Genomic DNA, 27,982 nt, shown 5'->3' with positions numbered 1-27,982 from the left:
GCTTAGGTCACGGCGGCGCGCCGGGGGGGCGGGGCGGCGGGGGGAGCAATTTTAAAGGGACAATGTCCCCGAGCGTTGGACGGCAGCGGCAGCTGCGGAGGCCGCGGCACCGGTACCGGTAGTGGCAGTGGCGGTAGCAACAGCGACTGCAGCATCAAGAGGGGGAGCTCCGAGCACCCGGTGCCTGGCCAGCGGCGGCCGCCTCCCCTGGTGAGGCCCGGTCTGGCCTGGGGAGCCCGCGGGCGGGGCGGAGCCGACGCGGGGGAGGGGGAGGCACAGGCCGGGCGGGACAGGCGGGACCCCCCGGGGGGGGGGCGGGGGCGGGGCCTTCAGGGGCGGGGCCTGGGCGGGGGCGGGGCCGCACAGGTGGGGGGAGGAGCGGGGGTCCTGGGGCAGGTGTCCCCCCCACCTCCGCGCGTCCCGCGGGGTCTCCCGCCCCGAGATGCACGGGCGGAGGGCGCAGCTCCTGGACCTTGGTCCCCCGAGGGGTGCGCTGGCGCGGCGCCACTCCCACCCCTGCGACTCCCGGGGGGCGTCCAGACAGGATCCCCCTTCCTCACGCTGCCAAAGTGCTCCGAAGTTGCGATTCCACCGGTTCCCCGCCGGCATTGCCCACCGGGTGGGTACCCGCAGGTGCTTCCTTCAGGCCTGGGCTGGGACCCCCGCCACGACTGCCAATCTTCGGACGGGCCCCCTGGAAGCCCCCAGGCCCCCAGGGCAGCGCCCGCAGCCAGGCCTGGAACCCCGGCCCCGCCCCGGTTGCCTGGGCTCGGCCTCCCCACCATCTCCCCAGGGAGGGCGCCTCATTCCTGCCCTTCACTTTCCGCCGTTACCTTGAAGGTATTTATAGGTGTAGAGGACAGCCCCCACCCTCACAGCCTCCTCAGGGTCCTCATTTCTGGACCAGGAGCCCCATCCGTCCCTATTGCCTACAGACTAGCGAGATATTGGGAGGGGCGAATGGAGTAATCCAGGCTGGGTGTACAGGAGGGGTAATATTGGGGGAAGGCAAAGGGGTTAATCTGGGGTCACTTGAAGCTGTTGTAAGGGTGAAAGTATTAATGCTGGAGAACCCTAAGATTGTGGGGGGAAGGCTAGAGTGTGGGAAAGTGCAGTGGTAATGATGGGAGGGACTTTAGACAGGGTCTAAGATCAGAGTATTGAAGTGGCCGGCATGCATGCCACGGTGGGAGCATAGGGTATACATGTGCATGGAAGTGAGGGCATTCTGCAAGAAGTGATAAGATTAATGCTGGAAGAAAACAGGTGGCTGAGTGTGCATGTGTAAAAATGGGTAAACTGAGGCAGCACAGGATCTATGTAAAGAGTGTTCTCTGTACACCTGTGTAGGACCCCAGCACCATTTATTCAGCTCACCTGGCCAGGAGGTAAACTGAGGCACTGGCCTGCAAGGGTGAGGACTGGGGCTCAAGGAAGGAGAAACTGAGGCAGAGTCCCTTTCCTACCTCTCCTAAGCACCTGTCTCTCTGCCTCCAGACCTACAATGCCTCACTGAGCCAGCCCAGCAGCTCAGTGGAGCTAAGCAGAAAGCATCCATGGATGGACCCCTGGCAGGCGGCCTGGCTGCCCCAGATCGTCCTCGGGGCCCTGAGAGACTGCCGGGCCCAGCACCAAGGGAGGACATCGAAGGTGGAGCTGAGGCTGCTGAGGGGGATGGTGGCATCTTCCGATCCACCCATTACCTGCCTGTCACCAAGGAGGGCCCTCAAGACTTTCTGGATGGCAGAGGTGGCATTTCTGGTAAGAGAGTGGGCCCTGTGGCCCTGGGGGAGTATCCAGCCCCATTTCCAAGGCTCAGACAGGGCCAATTCACTCAGCCCATCAGGCACTAGGTTGGGATTCAGATTCTGCTTGGGTCCAGAGCCTTCTTTTTGCACTCTACTTAGTTTTCAATTTTATAGTAGTTAAAACAGAGGCCCCACAAGCAAATGACCTGACCAAGGCCCCACAGTGGGTAGCAAGGAGCTGAGACTCGAACTCAGATCTGCCTCGCTCCCTCCTCTGAACACACTAATTGGGGGTTCAGGTGCCCAGCTTAGAACCTCAAGCTCCCTGCCCCAAGTCTACTTGTTCCCCAGGGTTACCCACTTGTTCCCCAGCAGTCTATCCTCACTCTCTCTTGCTGCACTGTCTTGGTGAGTCCTCCCCATGAGCCCTGTGCCAAAACAACTTGTGCCCTCTAGTGGCTGGGGAGAAACTGAGTTGTCAGGGATGCCAGCCACCCCTTTGTGCCTCAGTTTACCCAGCAGAAGGAGATTTCACACTGTCCCTACCTGAATATTTGTTACTCATTAAATTCTCAGCACCTACTAAATGCCAGTTTTTGTTCTAGGCTGAGAATACAGCCATAAAAACAAGAGGCACAAGTCCCTGCCCTCAGGGTCTTAACATTCTAGTAAGGGAGATAGACAACAAGCCACCAAATAAAGTAGGACAAGTAGTGACAGATGCTGTGAAGGTATTCAATAAAATACCAGGCCTGTGCCTGGGGGACCTGGGAAAGCCTTTCCGAAGGCATGGAATTTGAATGGAGTGTGGAATGAATGGTGGGAAGAAGATGGCCGGTGCAAAGGCCCTGTGGTGAGGAGGAGTCTGATATGGCTGGAGAGTGGTGAGGGCAGTGCAAGCTGATGCGCCAGACACATCTCCCTTCATCTCCTTGGCCTTAAGGCCTTGGTTTCTAGGAATCTGCAAGCACCCTGTTGGGGGGTGGGGGGATCCTCCATGCCAAGCCCTTACATGATCATCTCGTGTGATTCTCAAAAGAACCCTGTGGGGTAACCTTGGTTATTATTATCCCATGTTAAAGATGGGGAAACAGACCCTGAGGGTTTAAGTTGTCCAAGGTCTTAAAGCTAGTCAGTAACCTGGCTTGACAGCCCTCCCTCATCCTTAATCACCACACTCCATCAAGGCATTCTTGACCTGCGCATGTTCACCTAGCAATGCTCATGATGCTCAGATATTTACAGAGCACTCTCTCAGCTGGGCACTGGGGCACAGCTGGTGACCAAGCACTCACACTATCCCCTCCCTCATGGACCCTGCCACCTGGGATCAGGGTGACAGACCAACCACCAGTCACTGGGGCTGCAATGGGGGAAGCCCATTGGGCCCAGCTTGGAAGGCATCCAGGATTCAAGGATGAGGAACAGTGAGTTAGGCAGCAGGCTCCATACATGCGATGGCATGGAGGTGACTGGTGGCACCTGAAGTTATTGTGCAAAAGGATGGCAGAGGGAGACCTGTGGGTACTAGAGCTCAGGGGCCTTAGCAATCCCCTCTTCCAAACCCTTAGTAACCAAGGCTGAGAGAGGCAGGACCCTGTCCCAGGTCACACTGCTCCCACAACTTCCCTACAGAGCAGGCCCAGGACCTTGACTCTGGGAGCCCCAGGGAGCAGGCTCTAGGCTCCAGGGCCTGGTTCTGAGGAGTTGGGTGCTTCTCTAACTGGCAAAAACCCCAGGTAGGCAGGTAGGTGGATAGGTGTCTCCTCAGTAGCACCCAGCAAATCAACCAGGGTCCAGTGCATGTGTCTGGGGAGGAGGGGAATGTGGCTGCTGAGGGGCGGGGGGGGGGGGCAGGCCCACCCTTCGTGGTGTCCCTGAGTAAATGGGGCATAGGGTGGGGATGGCTTGAAGTGGGGTCTCAGCCTGGCAGTTGGAAAAGGGCCTGGGCTTCAGGCATGGCATTCCCCCTACCCCCTGCCGCCCTCTCGGCCTGCTCCACCCCCCTTCCCTGGCATGGGCACCTGCCCTAGGAGTCTTGTGATGTCTATAAATAGGAATAGTTTCTTGGGCTGCTGTTCCACCCTGAAGCCTGGGCCCTCCATCAGCCCCACCCAGCCCTCAGGATCCCCCAAGGGCACCCCTGAAATGGCTATCTTTTCCACCTGGACATGGTTGTGTTCACTGCCTATTCTGTCCTCCAGTAAGGCTGTTGGCCCCCACAACTTCCCTGCAGCCACCCTCCAGTGTTTGCCCTCTCTGGTTGGCCTCCCAGGAGCAGCCAGGGTTTGGGGGGCTAAGATGGTCCACGCAGATTGATGAAAAGTTTGGTGTGTACTGGCTTTGGGACCAAGGGGTCGGGGGATGAACAACACATCTGCCCTGCCGGAGCCCCAAGCCAGAGAGGAAACTGGAGCATGGAGTGAGCAGGGGCCAGAGACTCTGGGGCCAGCCTCCAGCTTCCAACCTGGGACATCTGGGAGGCCCCCCGGCCCCGTGGGCACTCCTACCTCTTTCTTTCCCCTCTTCTGCTGCCTCTGTGGATGGAACATTTATTGTCTTCTCTGTGGCACCAGTTACCTGCCATATGAGACTGGGTCTGTGGCTATTCCCACTATACAGAGGAGGAAACTGAGGCTTAGAATTGGAAAGGCACGCCCTTCCTGTCGCTGCTGGTTCTTGAACTAGGATCTGTCTGACTCCAAAGTCTAGTTTTTTGACCACTCAGCCATGCTGCCTGGCTTGGGGTTCAAGCTGCTCGCAGACACCCTTCTTGTATTTCCTCATTTCCAAACCTCTTGGGGATCCCAGAAAGCAGGAGTCCATGAGGGCCTTTGGCATGGCCACTGCTGAGGCCTGTGTCCTGGGCACCTCATCTGACCCATAGGGACTTCTGAATCCCTGCCAGCTGGGTGAGCTCCTGGCCCCCAGGTGTCTTAGATATGGGGCTCTGCTTGGCCTGCTTCCTTCAAAGTCACTGCCACTAAAAATAGGAGCCTCACTGGAGCTGCTCAAAGAGGCCAGGGGGCCCCCCTGGCTCATTGCATTCTTAGACAATGGCAGTCACAGAATCATCAGATCTGGGATGCCCGGAATCTTAGCAGCTTGAGGTCCCTGAAGCTCAGAAGCAGGACACTGGACCCTGAAACTTGGAGTTGTGCTGGGGCCTGTTGCCAGTGTACTGGTTGCCCTGTTCTGAGAAGCTCACACCTCTGCTGCTGGGGTCTTACTCCCTTGGCTGGTGTAGGCCTGGCTTTCCACCCTCTCCAACACTCCACCTGCCCCATCATCCTACGCTGACACTGCCCCTTGCATCCACACATACCCCTGGCCCGACTCTGCTCCCTATCTGCCTACTCCAGGGGTTCTCAAACGAGGGGCAGTTCTGCCCCCAGGGGACACTATAGATCTATAGACATTTTTGATTGTCATAACTGCAAGGGGGAGGCAGGGATTACTGGCATCTAGTGGGTAGAAACGAGGGACACTGTTCAACATCCTACCATGCATAGGGCAGCCCCACCAAAGAGTAATAGCCCCAAATGTGAATAGCACCAAGAGTGACAAACTGCTCTGGACAATGAATTTCTACACTTCCCTCAGCATCCTTACCTTCCTGAGGCCAGACACCAGTCACAGCCCTGCCTTGCAGAAAGCCCCTCAGGCAGTGATCAGGACTCTCTGAGCTTTCTATCTGTTCCCGCCCAGACTTGTTATTCTTTGACTCCTGACAGTCAGCTCTCACTGTCCTGGGAAAATTTGACAGTGGGGGATTGGGGGAAAAAAAATGAGCCCCAGCTCTAGACCTGTTTCTGGCCCTTCTTCAAATTGATACTAATCCAGCAATTGCATCTGTCGGGCTCTGGACAGGGTACAAGTTCCCCAGTGTGTTAACCTTGGCCCAGGCTGTTGGCGGGAGCCCCGATTGGCACACTCGCCTTGTCAGGCAGGGGTGGCGGGCAGAGGAGGCACAGGCCAGGATCCCTGTGGTCCCTCTAGGCATTGGCTCCACAGGCGGATAATGGAGAGTTGGCTCTATCTGTGTGAGGGGTTCCAGGAGGAGATTCTAGGATATAGGCCTGGAAGGTATCTAGAAGGCAAGATGGACCTCCCTGGCTCAGGCCAGAGGGCTCCTCACTCATCTGACCAGTATTGTTTGAGCACCTGTTGTGTGCCAGATGCTGGGTGCTACAGTGAATGAGGCTGAAAAGTTCCCCCTGCCTTCAAGGGGTGCTTATATACAAGCAGGGGACACAGGCATGCAGTCATCCAGAGAAGGAGCTAGGCAGGTCAGAGAGTGCTAAGAAAGAAATGAAATAGGTAATGAGAGAGAAAATCATGGGAGCTCACTTTAGCAGGTGGCTAGGGAAGTGCTCTTTGGGGCAGAGGGGATAGCTGATGCAAAGACCCTAAGGCCAGAAAGAGTTAGGTGGGCTTGAGACTTCAGCAGCAGTTGGGGGTGGAGTGAGAGAGGGGTGAAAAGAGGGAGGTAAGGCTAGAGAGACCTGCAGAGGTCTGACCTCGCAGGCTCTCATGGGGCCTCATAGATGGTTACCTTGGGTCTGGCTTTTATTGTAGATATGAGGAGCCAGATGAGTTTTTACCAGTGCGTGACTTTAAAAAATCACCCTGGCTGCCCATCAGGGACAAAAGTTGATTAAAGGCAGTAAGCCCCTGGCGTCCCCCAGGAGAGCTAAGGGGCTTCTCCAAGGAAACCCCTTTCAAGGCTCAGGAATGTAGAGGCCAAAGGCCTCTCAGGGGAGAGGGTTGGGGAGCCAGGCCCTCACAAGGCTCCTAGTAGGGCTCCCAGAGCTGGGGTACAAAGGGCCCCAGCCAGGGGACACCAGCCCCTCAGGGTCTCCCCTCTCTGTTGCAGACGGGCAGCCCCATCCCGGCCTCAGCGAAGCCCTCCCCCGTGCCACCTCCGCCACCCATCGGATCAGCAGCTGGTGAGTGCCACGCTGGCCCTGACCTCAGGGAGGGCAGGGGGGCAAGCAGGATGTACCCAAGCTTGAGGAAAGCCCATGGAGTGAGAAGGGGACCAGAGGGATTCAGGAGGCCAGGCAGGAGGAGGTGGCTCCCAGCAGGCAAGCCCCTGGGCGTGTGCAGGGGGTGGGGGGGAGGACTGGGATGAACACAGACGGTCAACTCTCATTATCCCTGCCAGGAGCAGAGCCAGAGGGGTAGGAACCTGGAGGTTGGATCCTTGGAGTCCTGTCTCTGCCAGGTGATCCTTAGAATGTTGCCAGGCCTCTCTGAGACTCAGTTTCCTCATCTGTAAAGTCCCTAAGACACATCTCATGAGCTTATCTTGGGGATCCAAGGGATGTTGAATGGAAACAGGAATCAATAGCAAAGCTGACAGCAGTGACCCTTTAGTAAAAGGCATGGTGGGTGCCAATACGTGACAATAGTCATACCAGGATTAATAATAGCTCTCTGTTATTGAGCACTTACTGTGTGCTAGGCTCTTGGCACAGGTTTACCCCACTGAATTTTTTCCACAGCCCTGGGGGAGTGGTCTTGTTAGTATCTCATGTCACTGATGGGGCTTAGAGAGGTGGCTCTGTGATTTCTGGCTGGCCTCTTGGTGTGGTTGACAGCCCCTTGAGGAGGCGGGATCTTGGAAATGAAGGGAGATGGATCTGGAGCAGTCATACTAAGGGCCCACATTAGTCATGGGCTGACCAGAAGCCAGGCTTTGGGCCAAGTGAAGCATTTCCTCAGGCCGAGTTGTGCCATTTGCACCCTGCACTTCATGTGGTCAAGGTCCCCGTTGAAGGGCTGTGGTTGGGATCATTTAAATAACCACCCTTCACATCTTAAGTTTTCTTCAATTGTGGACATGAGAGAGCTCCTTAGATGTTGTATAAGGGCATAGAAGCTCCTGGTTCTTGGGCCTTGTTCCATTTTTAGGATTGGAAAACTGAGGCTTAGTGAGATGGCCTTCACTCACCTTCCTCTTCCCCCAAAGGAGGTCAGGGTCACTGGGGCCAAAGGCTTAGTGGGAACTTTGCACCTCTCTTGACTGCTCTTCCAAGAGGAGACATGTGGGGGGAGGGGGTGATTGGCAAGGGGAGCTATGTCCCTAAAGCTGTTTATGCCACAGAGTTTTAGCAAATTTGCTGGAAAAGTGAAACTAAATAAACTAAATCACCCCAGTTTGGGAGGACTAGTACAAAAGCAGCCTGGAGCATGGGTTAAAGCCTTGGGGCTTCCCCGGAGACAGATGAGAGTTGACTGTGCCAGGAGACTTGGAGACATACCTTATGACCCCAGTGTGGTCTCCACACACTCCCCTACAATGCAGCAGGGCTAGGCTATATGCACAGGTACATCCTCGGACCTGAATCTGGCTTTTGGCCTAATAGCTCTAGAAGGGCCCACATGTACTTCCCTCACCTCCCCATCCTCACACCCATATTCCCAGCCATTCTGAGGTCGCCCTTGGGCTGGGTCTCTGGGGCCTATCTCAGATTGCCTGGGAGGACCACTTTTCCCCACTCATGGCTAACTGAGGGAAACTGAGGCCCATGGCTAACCTATCCCCATTGGCACTTCCTTGCAGCTGCTGGGATGGAGGCAGCCTGGACTTCCCGCCGGGCTCCCCACCACCCCATCTCCTGGGCCACTTCCCTGGCCTCCCTGATGGCCCAGGGCCCTGGGAGCATCCCCTGGTCCAGGAAGCCGGGGAGGGCATCCCATCTGAGCAGAGGTTCGAGGATTCAGTCATTGTAAGAACCATGAAGCCCCGTGCTGAGCTTGAGGGCTCTAGAAGGTTCTTGTGCCACCAGGGTGAACCAAAGCTCTTGGAGAAGCCCCACCAGGGCCACCCAAGGTTCAACTGGCTCCAAGACACAGATGAGCAGTCCCCACCCCAGGATGCAGGGCTGCCCCTGGACCTGCCACCTCCACCACCACCTCTCACCTCCTTCAGGACAGTGCTGGTGCCCGTAGAAGACACCACAAAGACCTTGGATGTGGCGGTGGTGGGCACCAGAGAGCACTTGACGAATCTGGAGGGTCTGGCCCAGCCAAGTGTGGAGTGGTGCCTGCCTAGGTCAGCCACAGAAGTGGCTACTCAGACCTGGATGGTGAACTCTGAGGCCTCTGTGGAGCGACTGCAGCCACTGCTGCCCTCAGTCCGGACCAGTCCCTACATGTGTGAGCTGATGCAGGAGGTAGCTGAGGGGGTGGCCAGCCTGGATGAGGACGAGGACGAGGACCCAGCTGTGTTCCCGTGTGTGGAGTGCAGCATCTACTTCAAGCAGAAGGAGCACCTTTTGGAGCACATGAACCAGCACCGCCGAGCCCCAGGCCAGGAGCCCCCAGCTAACTTGGCCCCAATGACCTGCAGTGAATGTGGCTGGGCCTTTGCTGACCCCCGTGCTCTGGAGCAGCACCGGCAACAGCACCAGGCCTCCAGGGAGAAGATCCTTGAAGAGATTCAGAAACTAAAGCAGATTCCGAGCGATGAGGGCCGGGAGGCACGGCTACAGTGCCCCAAGTGCGTCTTTGGCACCAGTTCCTCCAAAGCTTTTGTGCAGCATGCCAAGCTGCACGTGCGCGAGTCTCCAGGCCAGACTGCCAAGGAGCCCTTTGGGGGCAGCAGTCCAGGCCCTGATGCTACTGCCCTCAACTATCAGCCCTATGGAGCCTCCTCAAGCCTTAATGCTTGTGTTTTCTGTGGCTTCCCAGCGCCCAGCGAGAGCCTTCTCAGGGAGCATGTGAGGCTTGTACATGCCCATCCCCAGTGGGAGGAGTTGTGGCGAGCTTTCGAGGAGGACCCAGCCAGCCAGCCTTGCACCAGCCAAGGTCATACTCCCAGCTTCCCTGAAGCTGGCTGTAGGACTACTTTGCAATGCTGAGCCTGTTTTGGCCTCCACCATGCAGGAGAATCCTACGGATTACGGACCCACAGCCTGGCCTTTGGCCCAGGCTGCCAGCAACTGAGTGCAAGGATTTCCTGTTGTCAAAGCCACTGCCACACAGCATGGGTCCAGAGGCATCTGGGAAGGCAGCCTTTCCCTCACCATTAGCATCTACCCCCCTACTCCTTCAGCCCAGTAATAGCAAAACACTGTCTATCTGCAGAGGCTCCCAGCCCAACTGGGGGACCAGAGGCACCCTGGAGTGACGAGGAGGAGGAGGATGTACAGCTGGCCTCAGAAATAGACTTTTTCCATGAAATGGGTCTTTCCACCCCTAGCCGTTCCTGGCCTCATCCCAGAGCCAGCACTGGAGCTGAAGCGGACTTTCCGAGAAGCCCTGCAGGCAGCCAAGGCCTCACCAGCACAGCAGCAACAGCTCCTTGGGATGGTACCAGTTGTGCTGGTGGCTAAGCTGAGGTCCCAGGTCCTGGCTGCAGCAGCCAGGGCCCCCCCAAGGCTGCACCCCGAGGAGCTGGGGCTAGGGGGCAACCACCCCCTGGACTTTTTGCTCCTGGATGCCCCACTGGGTGGCCCGCTGGGGCTGGATGCCATCCTGGATGGGGACCCTGCAGTGGCGCTGAAGCATGAGGAGCGGAAGTGCCCCTACTGCCCCGATCGCTTCCACAATGGCATCGGCCTGGCCAACCATGTGCGGGGCCACCTAAACCGTGTGGGCGTCAGCTACAATGTGAGGCATTTCATCTCCGCTGAGGAGGTGAAAGCCATCGAGCGCAGGTTCTCCTTCCAGAAGAAGAAGAAAAAAAGGTAGGGGGACTTCGCTCCAGCACTCACCTCCCTCCGAGGCCCCCAAGACACACAGCTGGGCAGCTGAGTCTGAACCAACCCTCACTCTAAATCCTCCCATAGTGCCAAGCTGGGTGAAGTTGGGGCCTCCCCTCTGGGAAGACCTGGGAGCCCACAGCAAAGGCAGTCACCTCGGTGGAGGTGTGGGGATACCCCCATGCCATGGCCCTTCCAGCAGCTGGAGGAAGGAGTATAGGCAGAGGAGTCAGCCTCAGGCAGGGGATTTCATTGGTTTCTTCATTCAACAAATATTTACTGAGTGAGGTCCCCTCTGTTCTGGGCTTTGGGGCCACAGCAGTGAATGAAACAGCAGTCCCTGCTCTCCTGGATTTCGCAGCCCAGTCACAGCAGTGGTGGGACCCTGGCTGGCTTCAGAACCTCCGGGGCTGCCTGTGAGGTATGCAGAGTTCCAGGCACCAAGGTTCTGATTCCACGGGTCTTTCTCCAACACGAATGCCCTGGGTAGTTCTGATGCTGGCAGACATGGAGACCACTTTAGGAGATGCTGGTATGGTGTTTGAGAGTGTGTGTGTGCACATGCGCTGGGGGTGAGGGACATGGGTAGATAGCCACAAAACCAGGCAGTTATGTGATGGTGAGTGACCAGGGCTGTGATGGGGGAAGAAGCTCTGGGAACATGAGCTCTAGACACGAGAAGGTCTTAATCGATCACTCACCCAAATGATTGCAAATCTACTACTGGAGAAGTGTTTGAAGGTGGGATCCCTGATGCTTCAAACTGTTGAGTTGGGGGAACTAAGAGGTCAGGAGAGAATGTTTCTTGGAGTTGGGGAGAGACTTAGGAGCTGACACATCAAGCAGGAGCATGATGGGCAAAGGGAAGGGAGGCACCCAAGTGAGGAACAGCACCAAGTATATGATCCTCAGAGGGTGAGCAGTCCTGGGAGAGGGAATGGCTGGGGCTGGAGAGCCACCCACCCCTTTCCCTTTCAGGCAGTCCATGTCCCCTCTCTCTCCACAGTGGCTAACTTCGACCCTGGCACCTTCAGCCTGATGCGCTGTGACTTCTGCGGGGCTGGCTTCGACACGAGGGCTGGCCTCTCCAGCCATGCCCGGGCCCACCTGCGTGACTTTGGCATCACTAACTGGGAGCTTACCGTCTCACCCATCAACATCCTACAGGAGCTTCTGGCCACCTCAGCCACCGAGAGGCCTCCTAGCCCCCTTGGCCGTGAGCCTGGGGGGATGCCTGGTGGCTATCTGACCTCCCGCAGACCTCGATTACCTCTCACAGTGCCCTTCCCGCCCACCTGGGCTGAGGACCCAGGGCCAGCCTACGGAGATGGTAAGGGGAGAGAGGGTGGGCAGGTGTGGAGCCCTGACCCTTCCCAGGAGCCCAGAGGGATGAAGAGATGGGTGGGGGCAGCCACTCCTCTTTCCTGAAAATGTTTCAAGTTACTCTACAAAGTATGTTGACAACTGTTCTCATAACCACCCTGCCACTTACCAGTCATTAATTTACTCAGCTGGCCCAGGGCTCCTCCTAGATCCAGTTCCACCCTGCCTTACCTGACAGTTATTTTAACACCCTTACTGGGCTCTTACTAGGAGCCACTTGCTGTTCTAAGTACTTTACAAACATGAATTCATGTACATGCTTCTAACAACCCTATAAGGGTGGTATGATGAGCTCCATTTTACAGATGGGGAAACTGAGGCACAGAGAGCTGAATTAACTTGCCCAAGGTCACACAGCCAGACATGGTAGAGCTGGGATTTGAAACTCTAGGCAGGTCAAGCTCCTGATCCTTGCCCTTAATGACAACTTCTATCTAGGGCAGTGCCATTTGGTAGAACTTTCTGAGATGATGGAAATGTGTTGTCCTACAAAGTCACCACAGACCACATGGGGCTATTGAACACTTAAATGTGCAGGTTAGTCTGATCCTATTGGACAGTGTGGTTTTAGAATCTACACTCTAGGTTTTCAATGGTGCCTAATTTATCCAGCAGCAGCGATAATTTAGTGCTTGCAGTATACTAAGGTTTAACCTCATGTATGCCACAAAGCAATTTCTTGGGGCTAAGGATTGTTCTGTTCCTGCTTTATGGGTAAGGAAACTGGGTTATGTGCTTTGCCATGGCCACAGACCAGTAGGGCTAGACTTCTGAACATCATGCTCAGTGGTCTCTCTAGTGAGAGGGCTTGCGAAATGCAGAAGTAATATTCTGGTGAAGAGACCTGAGGCTTGGCACCATGAAGGGACCCAGCCTTGGAAAGCCTGGCATTATGGAAGCCTTTATTGAACCCTGAGGCAGAGAACTTGGCAGTGAGGAGTAGGTGGGTTTGGAGGAATGGAGAAGGTACCTGAATGGCGTGGGGTGAGGGGGTTGTCCAGGGGCTGAGGCTTCCTTGTTTCTCCTGTCTGGAGCTTCCTAGGTCCTACCTCAATCTGTACTCTGGTTCCATCTGCAAGACCTGTTAGCAGTATAGGGCACTTGAGGGTCTGCAAAAGGGAGGGGAGGGCTATCAAAGCCCCCTTTCCTTTCCTCCTTGGACCAAGAGGTGACTGAGGCACAGAGAGAGGATAATGGCAGGTCAGGGTCACATTTTGGGGGAGTGGCAGAGGGGGGACATGACCTCAGGCTTCTTGCCTTTGCTGGAGACTGCCCCCTGCACATTCAGCTTACACACCTGGCTAGGTTTGTGGTGTCTCAGGGGTGGCTTCAAGGCACAGCTGGCAGTTTGTAGGCTGTAGGCCTGCGGCTGAATGTTAGTCTCACAACCCTTACACACCCAGCAGCCAGGGTGAGCTCTAGCTAAGCAGTTTCCACCAGAAGACCAGTGTGCCAGCTTCCCAGTTAGTGATGAGGGAGCCTGCCAACCATAAGATTGTGAGGAAGCAACCCAACACTGCCCTGGCCTTGTTCCTGTGAGGGGTGGCCATGATCAGTCTTTCAGTGGGTGGTGGGGGCGGGGGCGGTGGGCGTTTAAGGAATGCTTAAGATCCTGGCAGCCTTGCCTTGAGGAAGGATGCTGAAGATTAGGGCTCGGTTTGGGCACTGGCCCTGCGGAGCTGTCCTTAAAAGCTTCTCCCACTCCTCCCGAAGTGGGCCTTAGGGGGCGGATGCTAAGTTGGAGGCGGGGCAACAGTCAGATTCTGGCCCCACCCAGCTGTCAAGGAACAGCTGGGGGCAATCGGTTTGGTTTTAGAGAGACCAGGGTTTTGCTTAAAATGTGGTTTCCGCCGTATGAGGAGTTTTGTAGGGACAGTGCGGTCAGAATGTTGGGGGAATCCTCATGGTTGGGAATCAGGGATCTTCCAGAATCCCCGACTCAGATGAGAGACTTCAGGGAAGAGAAGGGAGCAGGGTCCCAGAGCAGGTCCTAGCTCCGTTCGTCGGGTTCTGGGACCCTGGAGGCTAAGACGGATGCGTGTGACCGGAGGATTCCTATCCTAGCCTTGGGGGCTATATATACTGGGGAGGCCGTTGGAGGCCCCTGGAGCCCGGCTCGCGTGCATCCACCAGCGGCGGGACTAGCAAGGCCGGGACAAGCGTTTCGCTCCCTGCGCTCGGCGTTCGACTGGCCGTCCTGGGCGCACACCAATGGGCGGGGCGGAGCGGTTTCAGCGGCGGCTCTCGGCGCTCCTCTGCTCCCGCCTGGGGCGGCCGCCCCGCGTGCGCCGGAGCCAAGATGGCCGCCTCCACCGCCCAGTGCCGAGTGACAAAAGCGGAGAGCAAGGCGGCGGCGGGGCCGCGCGCGGGGGGCGTCCGGGAGCGCGCGCCCACGGGGGCTCTGCCGCCCGGTCCCCCGAGCCCGGGCCCCGCGGCCCTCCCCGAGCCGCTGCTGCCGCCGACCCCACCCCCGCCGCCGCCGCCGCCACTGCCGCGGGACGGGCCCAAGGCCGAGTCGGAGCCGGGGCCCGGGCCTGTGCCCGCGCCGGGTAAGAGCCCGAGCCGGGGAGGGATAGGGGAGGGCGAAGTCAACGTCCCGTCTGCCTTGTTGCCCCCAATGCCCATCGTCTGGTCTCCGGGACTGCCCCTCCCCCCAGGCCCTCCAGTCGCGCGGGTCTCGGGCCTCCTGTCGCAGCTCTCAGGCCCCCAGCCTTCAGAAACACTAAACCGCCACCCCGTGGGACCCTCGCCCGGGCTGACAGTCCTGGCATAGTCCGTCGCCAGAGTTCTGATCCGTACAGCGTGGAAATCAACTCCAAGTCACTTTAGCCCTGACACAGCCCCTGTTCCATCTGACAGACGCACCACTTCACTTCACCCGGAGACTTTGACAAAGTTCCCGGTGTCCCGGCCCCACTGGTCCCCTCTGCCTGCCTTCTGCTTGCTTTCGTAGGACTCAGCTGAGCAGGCGACCCGCCAACTCCCCACCATAGCACTGATTGCTTCCAAGGCCCTATCTGACACACTGGTCCTTCCTTCTCAGAGCCCTGTCCATGCTCTAAGCACTAAACCTGGGGCTCAACAGGCCTCTCAGGCCCTTTTCTCTAAAAATTAGACCATGAAAAATGCTCCTTTGATTCCCTGTCCTCATGCACATCTAATTCAGGGAGGCTTACTGACCTGATGGATGATGCTTCACAAACGTATACTTAAGTTCTGTGGTTTCCATCCAGTCTCAGTCATCTCCTAGGTCTCACCTTACCCTACCTGGGGCTCAGTTTGAGATAGATAGGCCAGACCAAGGTCCTCCTGTTGTCTTTGCAGCTCCAGCCCCAGATGTCTTGCCTATTTGGAGATTCCCCACAAGCTCCTTGGAGCCTGCTTCCTGTCCTTGGCTCCCCATCTCTGCATTGTCTCTTTGCCTCTGACCCTGGTCTTTTCTTACCCAATTCCCATTTTGACCATCCCCCACCTGCCCCTAAGACTAACAGATGCCCCCCTCCACAAGTTCTGCCAAGAGAAAGATGTTCTCTGAGATCTTCCACCATAGAATTCTTGGCTCAGATAAGCATTGCGTTACTGACCTGTCTGTGTTCAGAGATGGGTGGAAGCTGTTCCCAGTCTCTGCTGTCAGTGGGCATCCTTGACATCCTTGCATTGTACTGGCTCTGGAGGTTATGGATGGAGCCTCAACTTTCATGGGGTGAGCTGCCCCCAAGAGTGAGAACAGGCACCAAGGATGAGGAGGAGGGCTCCCCCACCATCATGTCCCTGCTCTCAGTCCTTATGGGGGATAGCCCATGCCTTGTCTAGGCTGAGCCTGTCTTCCCAACCTCACAGGCCTGGGTTCTGAGGAAAACACCATGGTGGCCATGGACTTGGGCTCCCCCCCGCTCTCCAAGAAGAGCCTGCCTGTTCCCGGGCCCCTGGAACAGGTAGCCAATCGGCTGAGCAGCAAAGTGGCTGCAGAGGTTCCTCATGGCAGCAAGCAAGAGCTGCCAGACCTCAAGGGTGAGTGGCCCAGGTGGCAGGGTGGGGTTGCTGGTCAGGCTGGTCACACTCACAGGGAACTCTTGGGCCTGGGGATTAATGTGGGGCCCCAGGTTGGCCACAGTTTTCTTCTCTTTGCCACCCTGAGACAGCAAGGAGACACCAGCAGTCTTCTTCTTCTTCTTTTTTAAAGATTTTATTTATTTTTAGAAAGAGGGGAAGGGAAGGGGAAAGAGAGGGAGAAAAACATCAATGTGTGGTTGCCTTTCTTACATCCCCCACAGGGGACCTGGACCGAAACCCAGGCATGTACCCTGACTGGGAATTGAACCGGCAACCCTTTGGTTCACAGCGCATTCTCAATCCACTGAGCTACACCAGCCAGGGCCAGCTGTCTTCTTTTTTGAGCTGCTTCTGTCCTGAGTATTCATGGCCTTGAGCTTCACCTTTACTGGGTGAATGAGGGGCCTCCGGAGAAGCAGTGGGCATGGGTAACAAGGACTCACACTGAGACCCAGTTCATTGGCTGACTTTGACCCTTGTTAGCTGTGTGATCTTTCTCATGACATTGCCTTGTCTGTGCATAGATTCTCAGGTCATTGAGTAGTGACAGGCACTGTGCTGGACCCCAGGGATGTGAGAGATGTAAAATAGACCTGGTCCTTGTCCTTGGGGTCATGATGTTGGGGAGTGGGGAGGCAAAGAAGCAGAAGACAGGCAGGGATAAGAGCTCTGTAGAAGAGGGTGAAGGACATCACAGGGACCGTGGCTGGGGCATCCAGCCCAGTGTTTGGGGCATGAGTTGAGTGGCATGTAGTAATCAGGACCTAGCTCTGTGAAGGGTGTGGCTGGCAGGTCAGCGATTGTGTGAAAACCTGTTGCCAGGACACTCTGGTACATTGGAGATCTGAAAAGCATTTCACCGGCTGGATCGCGTAGGAATCTGTCTTCTGCTGTGTACCCTTGGGCACAACTCTTCCACTCTCTGAGACTCAGTTTCCTTATTTGCAAACTGGACAGGCCAGTTCCCACCTCATTATGGTCATTTTAAGGATCACAAGAGCTTGACTATATAGCAAAACCCTTGCAAGGAGCCTGGGTGAGTGGGGCCCTGGGGAAAGAGAAGTGGGAGAACAGGGCCTGTGGGGCTCACAACTGGCTCTCCTGGCCTCTGTCTTGCCCTCCAGCCCAGAGCCTGACCACCTGCGAGGTCTGCGGTGCCTGCTTTGAGACACGCAAGGGCCTGTCCAGCCACGCGCGCTCCCACCTGCGGCAGCTAGGTGTGGCCGAGTCCGAGAGCAGCGGTGCCCCCATTGACCTCCTCTACGAGCTCGTGAAGCAGAAGGGCCTGCCTGACACGCCCCTCGGGCTGCCCCCAGGCCTGACTAAGAAGTCCAGCTCGCCGAAGGAGGTGGTCGCTGGGGCCCCCCGACAGAGCCTGCTCACCCTGGCCAAGCCCCTGGATGCCCCTGCTGTCAACAAGGCCATCAAGTCGCCTCCTGGCTTCTCAGCCAAGGGCCTGGCTCACCCGCCCAGCTCCCCACTCCTCAAGAAGGCGCCACTGGCCCTGGCAGGCTCCCCTACCCCCAAGAATCCTGAGGACAAGAGCCCCCAGCTGTCCCTGAGCCCCCGGCCGGCCTCCCCAAAGGCACAGTGGCCTCAGTCTGAGGACGAGGGGCCCCTAAACCTCAGTGAGTGTGGGTCCTGGGAGCCAGGGGAGGTGCCAGCACTGGGGGGGTGGGGACCTCAGGTTGGGCTATGGGACCAGGGTAGGGGCAATGGAGACTGCAGGTCCTGTGTCCTGGGTCACCTGGGTCAGAGTGTTGGTCACAGTGCTATGTTTCCTGTTGTGCTGGCTGTGCTGCATATTAAAACCTGTCTCCCACTTTGCTGTTCTTTCCCTGGAGGCTTGGTTGTGGCTGCTAAGCCAGCCAAGGTCATCCTTGCCACTTAGGGGCAGCTTTTGGCCTTATCTGGGCCTAAGGGTTGGGGCAATGAAGGGAACCAGGGTTCCCTTGGGACATCTTAGGTCCTGCAGGTAGACAAGGGTCTACCTGACAGGAGGTCCTGTGGTTGGCCCTATCTTCACATGCTCTTGGCCATCAGTTCTGCACAGAAGCACCTCTGACTACCAGCACCAGTCTGCCTATGGGCCTGGCTAGATAGGGTGTGGGAAGAAACCACCTCAGACTCAGTGAGCAGGTTTAACTTGGGCAGCCCTTAGAATGTCAGGCCTTCCTTCACATTGGTGACCCCTAGAATTTAGGGATGACCATCCCAGTTGGCACCTCAGGTTCCAATGAAGCTATTTCCACAGTCGGCTGTACTTCTAGGAGCAGGGCCCTGAGCTGCAGGTTCCCTTGGCTTCATGATGCTGGGCAGCCAGACAGAGCCCTGCTTTGTATGCGCCACTTACCATGCATAGCACCCATAGTTGGGGTCCCAGGGAAGAAAGCCTGGGAGCATCAGATTAGATCGCTGGAACCTACTGACTCTCTACCCCACATCCTTGAGCTCTCCACACCCACCGTGATGCCAAAGAACAGGACAGGTAGCAGGACGTCCCCCTTCCCAGAACCTCTTAAAATCAATCCACGGCACAAGTCTCAGACCCCAGATGGCCTGAGCAGCCGAGCATCACACCAGGCCCTCCTGCCTCAGTCCCCCAGGGCCGGCCAAGGTGGCGGCCGTGAACCCCCCCCCTGTGTTTTGTCTCCGCAGCTTTAGATAGTGACGGGGGCAGAGAGCTGGACTGCCAGCTGTGCGGTGCCTGGTTTGAGACCCGCAAGGGCCTGTCCAGCCACGCCCGTGCCCACCTGCGCCACCTGGGCGTCAGCGACCCGGACGCCAAGGGATCCCCCATAGACGTACTCCACGGGCTCATCAGGAGGGTCGGCGTCCAGAATCGCCTCCCACCCGGGCGCAGCGTGCTGGCCCAGCTGGGGCGGCCTCCTGCCTCCACAGCCCTCTCCTTGCTCCCCCCCCCACCGCCGGCCAAGAAGGCCAAGCTGAAGGCTGCGGGTATGGCCAGCCCCTGGGGGAAGCAGGACCTCTCGGCCGCCGCAGCCGCCGGCATTTTCTGGGCCTCTGATGTGGAGCCGTCTCCTCTCAACCTCTGTAGGTTCTCGCTTCAGCTGCCCCCTCCTCCCTGCGGGCCCTTGAGCCCCTCCCGGGGGGGTCGCAGCCCCCTTCCTACTCCCTCCCTGCTGGGGCAGGGAGTAGACAGGGGCCCTTGGCAGTGGGACGGTTCTGCCCAGAGATCTTGTTGGCAGTCGGCTGTTAGGCCCTCCCTCTTGGCCTTTGACCTCCATGACTGTGACCTTCCCTGAGAAAGAAGGCCAAGAGTGGGGTGCTGCCTGTTGGTGTGAAAGGTGTCCATGGTTTTCCCTGGTCCGGATGGCATGTGGCATTTAGACTGCCACTTCCTGTTCTCCTGTCCCAGTCATTGTTGGGACCCGCAGAGCTGTGGAATCTTGGTTCTGTCCTTCTCTGCCAGGACTGAGGGTCCATGGCCTTCTGAAGCTTCCCCTTGCTCCTGCTGGGTGTCTGGCCCCCACCCCTATCCTCAGTTCCCTGGTCTGCACCTGCCCTTCACCACCACCCCAGCCTGTGGGTGTGCTGCTGCCCACGCCCAGCTAACCAGGAGACCTGCAGGTGACAATGCTGATGGTACCCATGGTGTTAACTGCCCCTTTCTCCTCCTGCTGCAGCTTCAGGCCCAGAACCGGCTCGTGACATTCGCTGTGAATTCTGCGGTGAGTTCTTCGAGAACCGAAAGGGTCTGTCCAGCCATGCGCGCTCGCACTTGCGGCAGATGGGCGTGACTGAGTGGTATGTCAACGGCTCGCCCATCGATACACTACGGGAGATCCTCAAAAGACGGACCCAGTCCCGGCCCGGCGGACCCCCTAATCCACCGGGACATAGCCCAAAAGCTCTGGCCAAGGTGGTGGGCAGTGGAGGTCCTGGTAGCTCACTGGAAGCCCGCAGCCCTGCAGACCTTCACCTCTCGCCACTGGCCAAGAAGTTGCCACTGCCACCAGGCAGCCCCCTGGGCCACTCACCAACTGCCTCTTCTCCTCCCACGGCCCGAAAGATGTTCTCAGGCCTGGCCACATCCTCCCTGACCAAGAAACTGAAGCCTGAACAAATGCGTGTGGAGATCAAGCGTGAGATGCTGCCGGGGGCCCTTCATGGGGAGCTACACCCGTCTGAGGGTCCCTGGGTGGCGCCACGGGAAGATATGGCCCCCTTGAACCTGTGTAAGTGTGACCCTGGGGCAAGGCATGGAGAACAGGTCAGGTTGGGGGTGACCTCCCCCTCCTCCTCGGGATACCCAGAGGGCCCAAGGTTGAAATGGAAGGGAGAATACACAGGTCCAGAGGACTAGGGGCTGGCTGTACAGCCCTGCTACACTGACCCTTAACTGGGCTGCGGCTTAATTCTCCTTCATACGTTCAGTGATGGCAAAAAAGATTCTATTTCTTGTGTCATCTTCAATCAACTGGTTAGTGGCTATCAACCATATTCCTAAAGAGAAAGATTGCAGGGATCAATTAGTGACATCTGCCTTGGGCAGGAGTAGAGACCCACTAGAAGCCAGTGTCAAAACTCTCTTTCTGACATTTATAGTCACTTAAGTGCTTGACATTTGGAGTCAGGTTCAAGTTAGGGTTTCAGCTGCCCCACAGTCTAACAATAAATGATCTTGGGCACGTTTCCTCTTTTGGAAGATGGAAATCAGCATGGTCCCCACTCTATGGTTTTCTGAAGTATAAAATGCTTACCATGGTGCCAGGTGAAAAATAGCTCAGTGTATGCAGTCATTAGTTGTAATGTCCTTGTCACTCACTTCCCTCTTGCACTGTCAGGTTGGCTGAGCTCTTACTGCATGCCCAGCAGATGAGGATGGCCCAGCCCTAGGCTTTAGCGCTCATGTGATTTCACGCTGCTTGGTGCCATGTTCTCTGAACTGCTCCCGCTTTAGGCCATCCCAGTAACACTGGGAGGTGGAATTTTATCTCCATTTTGCGGAGGAGGAAAGCCCAGGATCAAGGGAGCACTTGCTCCTTAACATGTCACCATGTCACAGGGAATCATCTGGAAGCCCGCTAGACTTTGAGGTGACAGAACAAGCAGAAGAACTAGATGTACACAAGGGCCCCTGGAGGCAGATGAGGGAGCAGGGCAGTCAACACTAGCCTCCAGTTTGGAGGCCTCCTGCCAGTAGCCACCCCCCTATTTTCCCCTCTTCCCTGACCCCTTGCAGCATCTCGGGCAGAGCCGGTGCGTGACATCCGCTGCGAATTCTGCGGTGAGTTCTTTGAGAACCGCAAGGGCCTGTCCAGCCATGCGCGCTCCCACCTGCGACAGATGGGTGTGACTGAGTGGTCTGTCAATGGCTCGCCCATCGACACACTTCGGGAGATCCTTAAGAAGAAGTCCAAGCCGTGCCTCATCAAGAAGGAGCCCCCAGCTGGAGACCTGGCCCCTGCCTTGGCTGAGGATGGGTCCCCCACAGGGGCTCCTGGGCCCGTGCAGCCTCTCCTGCCACTGGTGCCCATGGCTGGCCGGCTGGGCAAACCAGGAGCTGGGCTGGCTCAGGTACCCCGCGAGCTCAGCCTGGCACCCATCACTGGTGCCAAGCCCTCAGCCACTAGCTACCTGGGTTCAGTGGCAGCCAAGCGACCCCTGCAGGAGGACCGCCTCCTCTCTGCAGAGGTCAAGGCCAAGACCTACATCCAGACTGAACTGCCCTTCAAGGCAAAGACCCTCCATGAGAAGACCTCCCACTCCTGTAAGCAGTGGGTGGCAGGGTCTCGGGAGGGCATCTGCCGGGGCCTGCAGGGCCGGGCACTGCCTCATGCATGCCCACCCCCAGCAGGGGTCAAGGCCCCAGTGGGAGGCGGGACTGGCTCCCGACCTGGGCAGCGACTTCTGGGTACCCTTGCTCCCTTGGGACCGGGGCTCAGCAGCGCCCCCTCTGCCTGCAGCCACCGAGGCCTGCTGTGAGCTGTGTGGCCTTTACTTCGAAAATCGCAAGGCCCTGGCCAGCCATGCTCGGGCACACCTGCGGCAGTTCGGCGTGACTGAGTGGTGTGTGAATGGCTCACCCATCGAGACACTGAGCGAGTGGATCAAGCACCGGCCCCAGAAGGTGGGCGCCTACCGCAGCTACATCCAGGGTGGCCGCCCCTTCACCAAGAAGTTCCGCAGCGCAGGCCACGGCCGAGAGGGTGACAAGCGGCTGCCCCTGGGGCTGGCACCTGGGGTCCTGTCCATGGTGGGCCGCAGTGCTGGGGGTGAGCCAGGGCCAGAGGCTGGCCGGGCAGCCGACAGTGGTGAGCGGCCTTTGGCAGCCAGCCCACCAGGCACTGTGAAAGCTGAGGAGCACCAGCGGCAGAACATCAACAGTGAGTGTTGGGGTCAGAGGGTCATGAGGGCAATGGACACCAGCAGGGTCCACTCACTGCCTCCTCCCCATTGGGTTTTCTGCTGTGCATCTGCCCTGGAGTCACTTCCTCAGTTGCTCAGCCATTCACTTACCATCCACCATCCATCTGTCACCAGAGCCAGGCAGCATCCAGGCACCAGCTGTCCCATCTTATAAATCCCTACAGTAATTGCCCATTACTTGCTGAAGGCAGGAACCTCCCCAGGGGCCTTGCCCTCCAGCTTATCTCCTATCCCTCTCCCTCCTCCTACCTCAGAATTTGAGCGCCGACAAGCCCGCCCTGCAGATACCTCTGCGGCCAGGGGGGGTGAGGAGGCCAACGACCTGCAGCGGAAGCTGGAGGAGGTGCGGCAACCCCCACCCCGGGTCCGGCCAGTCCCTTCCCTGGTGCCCCGTCCCCCCCAGACGTCACTGGTTAAATTCGTCGGCAATATCTATACCCTCAAGTGCAGGTATGAGTCCCCTGGGAGAGGGAGGGGTGGAGGGAGGCTACCTGCCTGGGACTTGGCCACCCGGAGCCTCTGAGCAGGACGGGCTGCTCAGGGTTGGGAGAGGGAGCCTCAACGATGCCCTGGGATGGGCTAGGCCCAGGCAAAGGGCTTCTTACAGACAAAGGCCCCTCAGAGCATTAGGCTGGGGCCCTGAGCTTTTTAGCCAGGGAGATCTTGACACTTAGCAGCTTAGTGACTTTGGCAAAGGACTGTCTGTTCCATGCCTCAATATTCCCACCTATACAAAGGGGTTGATAGCAGACCTACCTGATTGATTTGTTATGAAGATTAAAAGAGTTGAATGTTTATAAAGCAGTCAAACTGTGCCTAGAATACAGCTCTCAACAAGTGTCTGCCTGATTAAGAAAAAATAGGTCTTAGTTCATTTTTACCAAAGTGTAGGTGGACATCTGAGGCCAGGAAACTGGGAGTCTGGGATGTGAGAGGGCCACCTCAGGCTACGCAGGCCAAGTCAGAAGTAGGATTTACACCCATGTCTCTGCAGCCACACAGGAGCCTGAGCTTAGGGCCTGTGTGCTCTGAAACCTCCCTTAGGGCTGTGAGGGCTGGGAGCTGGTGAGTTGGGTGCATAAGTAGGGTGGGTGCCGGCTAGTGCCTGACCCTCCTTTCCCCAGCTTCATCCTTCTGTCCTGGAACCTGCCAGGGCAGGATCTGTTTGTCTGCTCTCTCCAATCAAAGTGCATGCTTACAGTCAGATGATAGAGGTGCTTGGGAAGCCAGATGGCCTGTACCCAGCACCTGAGCCAGCAGATTGCCCTGAGCATAGAGATAGAGATGGGCACTTCAGGGGACCCACCAATACCCTGTGATGGGTAGAGGTAGCTGTCCACGTGGTAACATCTGGCTTCTGGGCTCCCCCCAAATCCTGGGCTTGCTCTGTCCACACTGAGCAGCAGCAAGTTTGCTGGACACTCAAGGTGTAGCCAGGGCACTGGCCACTCCTCCCTTTATCTGTCTCCCATGCAGGTTCTGTGAGGTGGAATTCCAGGGACCTCTCTCCATCCAGGAGGAGTGGGTGCGGCACTTACAGCGGCACATCCTGGAGATGAATTTCTCCAAAGTGGACCCCCAGCCCGAGGAGCCCCAGGCCCCGCCAGCACAGACAGCGGCGGCAGAGGCGCCCTAACACAAAAGCATTCCAGATCTCTCTCGTGCCACCTCTGTCTCCTCCTCCTCCTCCTTTCTTTTCTGTTCCCAAAGGAGCAAGCCAAAACCTCAAACCGGCACCCTTGGGGGCCGGGCACACTACAGCCGGGGCACCCCTCTCCTAGTTCAAGGACTCTGGGGCCAAACCCAGGGTGTCTTCCTTTAGGCCACACCCATCCGATCCAGCCAGGGTAGTGGCCAGGTCCCTGGTGGCAGGTGATCTGGTCACAGGAGAAAGGCCAGTGCTCTCCCAATGTCTAGCAGCAGACGGGGCTCTGTTTGCCATCTGTGGCCATTCGCAAAGACCCCAAAGACCCCCTGTCCTTTTGCCCCGTAAATATCCTCTCACACGCACGTATGTACGCACGCACCTCGTGAGGCCCGGGATCTGCCCCAGCCCCCCAGTTCCCGAGTCAAACGACCACATCATGCCAAGGTGCTTGCTCAGGGGAAGGCACACTCCCTCTGTGGGTCACTGGGGCCTGGGAGCCCCCACTGAGCCCACAATGCCACGGAAATCCTTCCCTCCCCATCCAGAGTGGCCTTCCCAGCTGGGAAGAGCCCAGAGCTGACAGCTGCCTCCTGCCATGTCCAGGCTCCCTAGAGCCTCTGGGGCTCTGGGCCCTGGAGGGGGTGGGGTGGGACTCTCCTCCCCCACTCCCATTCCCCTCCTTCTTTTTTTCACTGTTCCTTTCTATGTATAGCTCCCTAGACCTTTCACTTTTTTAAAAACGCGTTTTGTGTAGAGAATAAGGAACGTGGATCTTTTTATTTTGCAATCCTGGGCCAGCTAGAAACTGGGAGCTGATCGATCTTTTAACTTTTTCAGTGGCCACATTTTGGTTATCGATGTACTTAGAAGTATGTAAATTAGATTAAATTTCTCTTCTGGAAACACCCTGGGGCAGGCGGCCAGTGTGTCTTTTTCTGTCGAGTGGACAGGCTGGCATCACCTGGTGCTGAGATCAAGCCACCTCCACCCAGGGCCCTTGGAGGCCCTGGGTTTTCCCATTGGCCGCCAAGCCAACCAGATCCAGCTGGGGATGAGTTCAAGTTTCCAGCTTGTTGGCCTTCTATGGCATGGCCAGTTGGCGGGGGGGGGGGGGGGGGGGGGGCTCTGGCCAGGTGGTAAAGGGGCTCCTGTGTGCAGAGGAGAAGAAACAAGGCTCTGAGCAGCTGGTCCAGGAAAGGAGCCAGGGTAGAGACCCAAGGGCTCTCTCTAGGAGGCAGGAGCTGACCAGTGAGGGTGTGGGGACACTCTGGGTGAGGAAGGAGTGCACAGCTGCCAGGAGCCATTAGAGGGCAGGGGCTGGCCTACCATCAAGAAACGTAACCTGCCGGAAGACATGCACCCTGAACCCCAGTGACAAAAAGGAAGCTGCTGGCTCCTCTGTAATGTTATTTATTTTCTCGCTCTACAAATGTTTATTGAACATTTCCGAGATTTTAAGATATTTTGTTGGCTGCTCCTTGTTTATTACATGTGGTTTTTCAACTTACCGTTTTCACTTGAATGGCCAAGGACTAGAAAGTGGGAATGACCTCATGGGGTATAGACAGAAGAGGCCTCCTCAGCCCTCTTTTACCCTCCCTAGTTCCCACCATGTACCAGACTGGGAAGAAGAGGCTAAGAACTGTTACGATATGCCCATAGGAGTGGTCTTGGCCTGCACACTTGGCTTTTCTGCTTGTGGGAGGGAGGTCAGGACATATCTTGTCCAGTGGAGGAAGGCTTCTGCCACTGCTCTCCTTCCAGGCTGTGGGTGGGTGTGTCTTAGACTTTGAAGGCAGGGAGGATATCTTGGATGAGAACTCACCTAAAGGCATATATTTCAACTTTTTACAAATTAGTTTAAAAAATATGAAAGTGATATAAGCTGAGTTTTCAAAAAGTTCAAATGATACCAGAACTTATAAAAGTTATCTGAGAAGCCCTTCCTCGCCCACAATTGTGTAGTGATAGCTGTGTAAGGCCTTAAAAGGGTCAGAGGTCTTACCACTAAGGGGTCTTTTACTAAAACTTTTGAGCACACCCCTTATTAAGTCATTCTGACTTTGAGGTAGAAGATTGGATGTTAACGAAATCATCAAATGAGAGTAAAATGATGGCTGTGGTATTTGATATAAAGGAAGCTCCCCAGGAGAAGTATCCAGGAGACTGCTGCAGAGGACAGGCAGGCAGGCATCCCTGAGTGAGGAAACACAAATGAGCCCCAAAGCTGGAATGTGTGTGTGTGTGTATATATATATATATATATATATATATATATATATTTATGTGCTTCACGTAGGAAGTTTTTCAAGGCATCAGAAACCTTGTCCCATGAGGCAGCAAGATCTGCAGAAAGCCCCCCTTTGTGGGGGGAGGAGTCGTTTTACTAAAATTTTACGGAGAATCCGATCCTACAAAATAGAATAGTACAATGAACCCTCGCAACTACTCATGGGTTATTAACTCATGACCAATCTCTTTAGCTATTAATTCTCAACCCCTCCTCCCCTTACCCTGTCCGAATTATGACAGAAAAAAGTGTAAAAGCCATAATAGTGTAGCTTGATGAGTTTTCATAAACATACATTAAGTGCCATTTTCAGTATCTGCAGCTCTGTTGAGTAATGTCTCAGAAGTTATGAGATGTCTCTGACAGTGGATGGCACATATCCAGTGATGTGAACACTGGTGTGAACAGGGCTGGAGCCTGGCCTGGCTCCTGAAGGATCCCTTGAAGTCCAGAACCACCAAGAAGGTTTTGGAGGAGTCATTGCAGCTTTAACACTTAAGTGTGAAGGATCTTGAGCAAGTTAGGAATTCCGCCTGTTTTCTTACCTTTTTAAGTGAGAATTTATTTTATTTTTAAACAGATTTTATTTTTAGAGAGAGGAGAAAAGGAGAAAGAGGTAGAAAAACATCAATGTGCAAGAGAAATATCCATCAGTTGCCTCTTGCATGCCCCCAACCAGGGTCCTGGCCCACAACCCAGGCATGTGCCCTGCCTGGGAATCAAACCAGTAACCTTTTGGTTCACAGGTCAGAGGCACTCAATCCAAGCTACACCAGTCAGGGCTGACAAATTTATTTTTAAAGGCCCTCGCAGGTATGAGGAAGCATTCAAGATGACAATCCAAACATTTATTACATCTATAGTATAAACATGCTATATAAATATATTTGCTATTGTTACGCAACCATTGATAACAAAATATAACATTTAGTGCACCCGGCACTAGACTGATTGTTTTACATATGTTGCCTCATATGCTTGAACTTCTGCCCAGCATCTTGTTTGGCGCTTAGTTATTTCTTTCCAACATGGTTTTACCATGCTCGTTTTGGAGCTGAAAGCCAGAGATGTTAGAAACAGCCCAGGCTGGCACAGCACCTCGGTGGCCTACCCCGGCTCCCTCTGGTGGGCGTAGGAGGCGCAGACTCTCCTCCCACCAGGCGTTCCCGAGCCTTAGGGTGTTCCGTAGTGCATATCTCCGCCCCTTCGAACGTACAGGACTCCACCTCCAGAGCTGCTTATTTTAGCCAATCACTGCAGGCTTGAGATAACGGAAGGAGGGGAATAGAGTGGGACTTTCATGCGATTGGTAACGCCCTCCGCGTTTGACAGAGACAGCGTGGTGGCCCAATAGGCGTGAAGCCAGGGGCGGGAGTGAGCCAATGCGGTTGGGAGGCGGGGCTCGGTTGTGTGCAGAAAGAGCCGGTGGGATTGTGTCGTGAATTTCAGCGTCCGGTGTGTGGTGTGCCTGAGTTTTCAAGTGCAATATTCGCCGCTGCCATGAGCTACACAGGTGAGCCCGGCAGGATTAGGGATCGCGTCTCCTGGGACAGGGACGTACCAAGGCCGCGCCGGGCTCACCGGCTTCTCCCCCGAGGCCTTGATGCTGCCCTCTCTGCGGTCACAAAATGGCGCCGCGGGCCCGTCGCCTAAGATTCTCCCTCTTCAACCTTCGGCTCCGCAGTTGTCAGTGCTTGCACCCTCGCGTCCCAGCTCCGGGCCGCTGGTGGTCATTACTTTTGTTGCCTGTGTCTGC

General features: G+C 56.4%; 2 protein-coding genes across 4 annotated transcripts in view; both read left to right on the top strand.

Annotated features, from left to right (window-relative positions):
* The first annotated feature begins 56 nt into the window (after positions 1 to 56).
* On the top strand, positions 57 to 25,413 carry WIZ (WIZ zinc finger). Its single transcript, XM_036032475.1, is given in 18 exon segments — positions 57 to 210; positions 1,498 to 1,761; positions 6,625 to 6,697; positions 8,317 to 9,589; positions 9,591 to 9,665; positions 9,668 to 9,701; positions 9,704 to 9,834; positions 9,836 to 9,942; positions 9,944 to 10,441; positions 11,464 to 11,789; positions 15,683 to 15,853; positions 17,020 to 17,523; positions 18,554 to 18,949; positions 19,543 to 20,094; positions 21,102 to 21,629; positions 21,826 to 22,245; positions 22,543 to 22,738; positions 23,765 to 25,413. Coding segments are annotated over 17 exon segments (5,649 nt in total). The 5' UTR covers positions 57 to 210; positions 1,498 to 1,556; the 3' UTR covers positions 23,925 to 25,413.
* Positions 25,414 to 27,591: 2,178 nt separating this feature from the next.
* The window catches only part of AKAP8L (A-kinase anchoring protein 8 like), a 30,793-nt gene continuing 30,402 nt past the window's right edge, over positions 27,592 to 27,982 (top strand). Inside the window, exon 1 of one of the 3 annotated variants that reach the window (XM_028519401.2) lies at positions 27,592 to 27,739. In XM_028519401.2, coding sequence (XP_028375202.1) covers positions 27,727 to 27,739 — 13 coding nt within the window. In that variant the 5' untranslated portion in view covers positions 27,592 to 27,726. The remainder of the gene's footprint in view (positions 27,740 to 27,982) is intronic. The other 2 variants (XM_036032474.1, XM_028519400.2) reach the window with 2 other exon arrangements.

Source organism: Phyllostomus discolor, chromosome 8 (assembly GCF_004126475.2).
Source record: "Phyllostomus discolor isolate MPI-MPIP mPhyDis1 chromosome 8, mPhyDis1.pri.v3, whole genome shotgun sequence".
Taxonomy (NCBI): domain Eukaryota; kingdom Metazoa; phylum Chordata; class Mammalia; order Chiroptera; family Phyllostomidae; genus Phyllostomus; species Phyllostomus discolor.
Note: the sequence above shows the minus strand (reverse complement) of the source record. Positions and strands in the feature narration are given on the sequence as shown.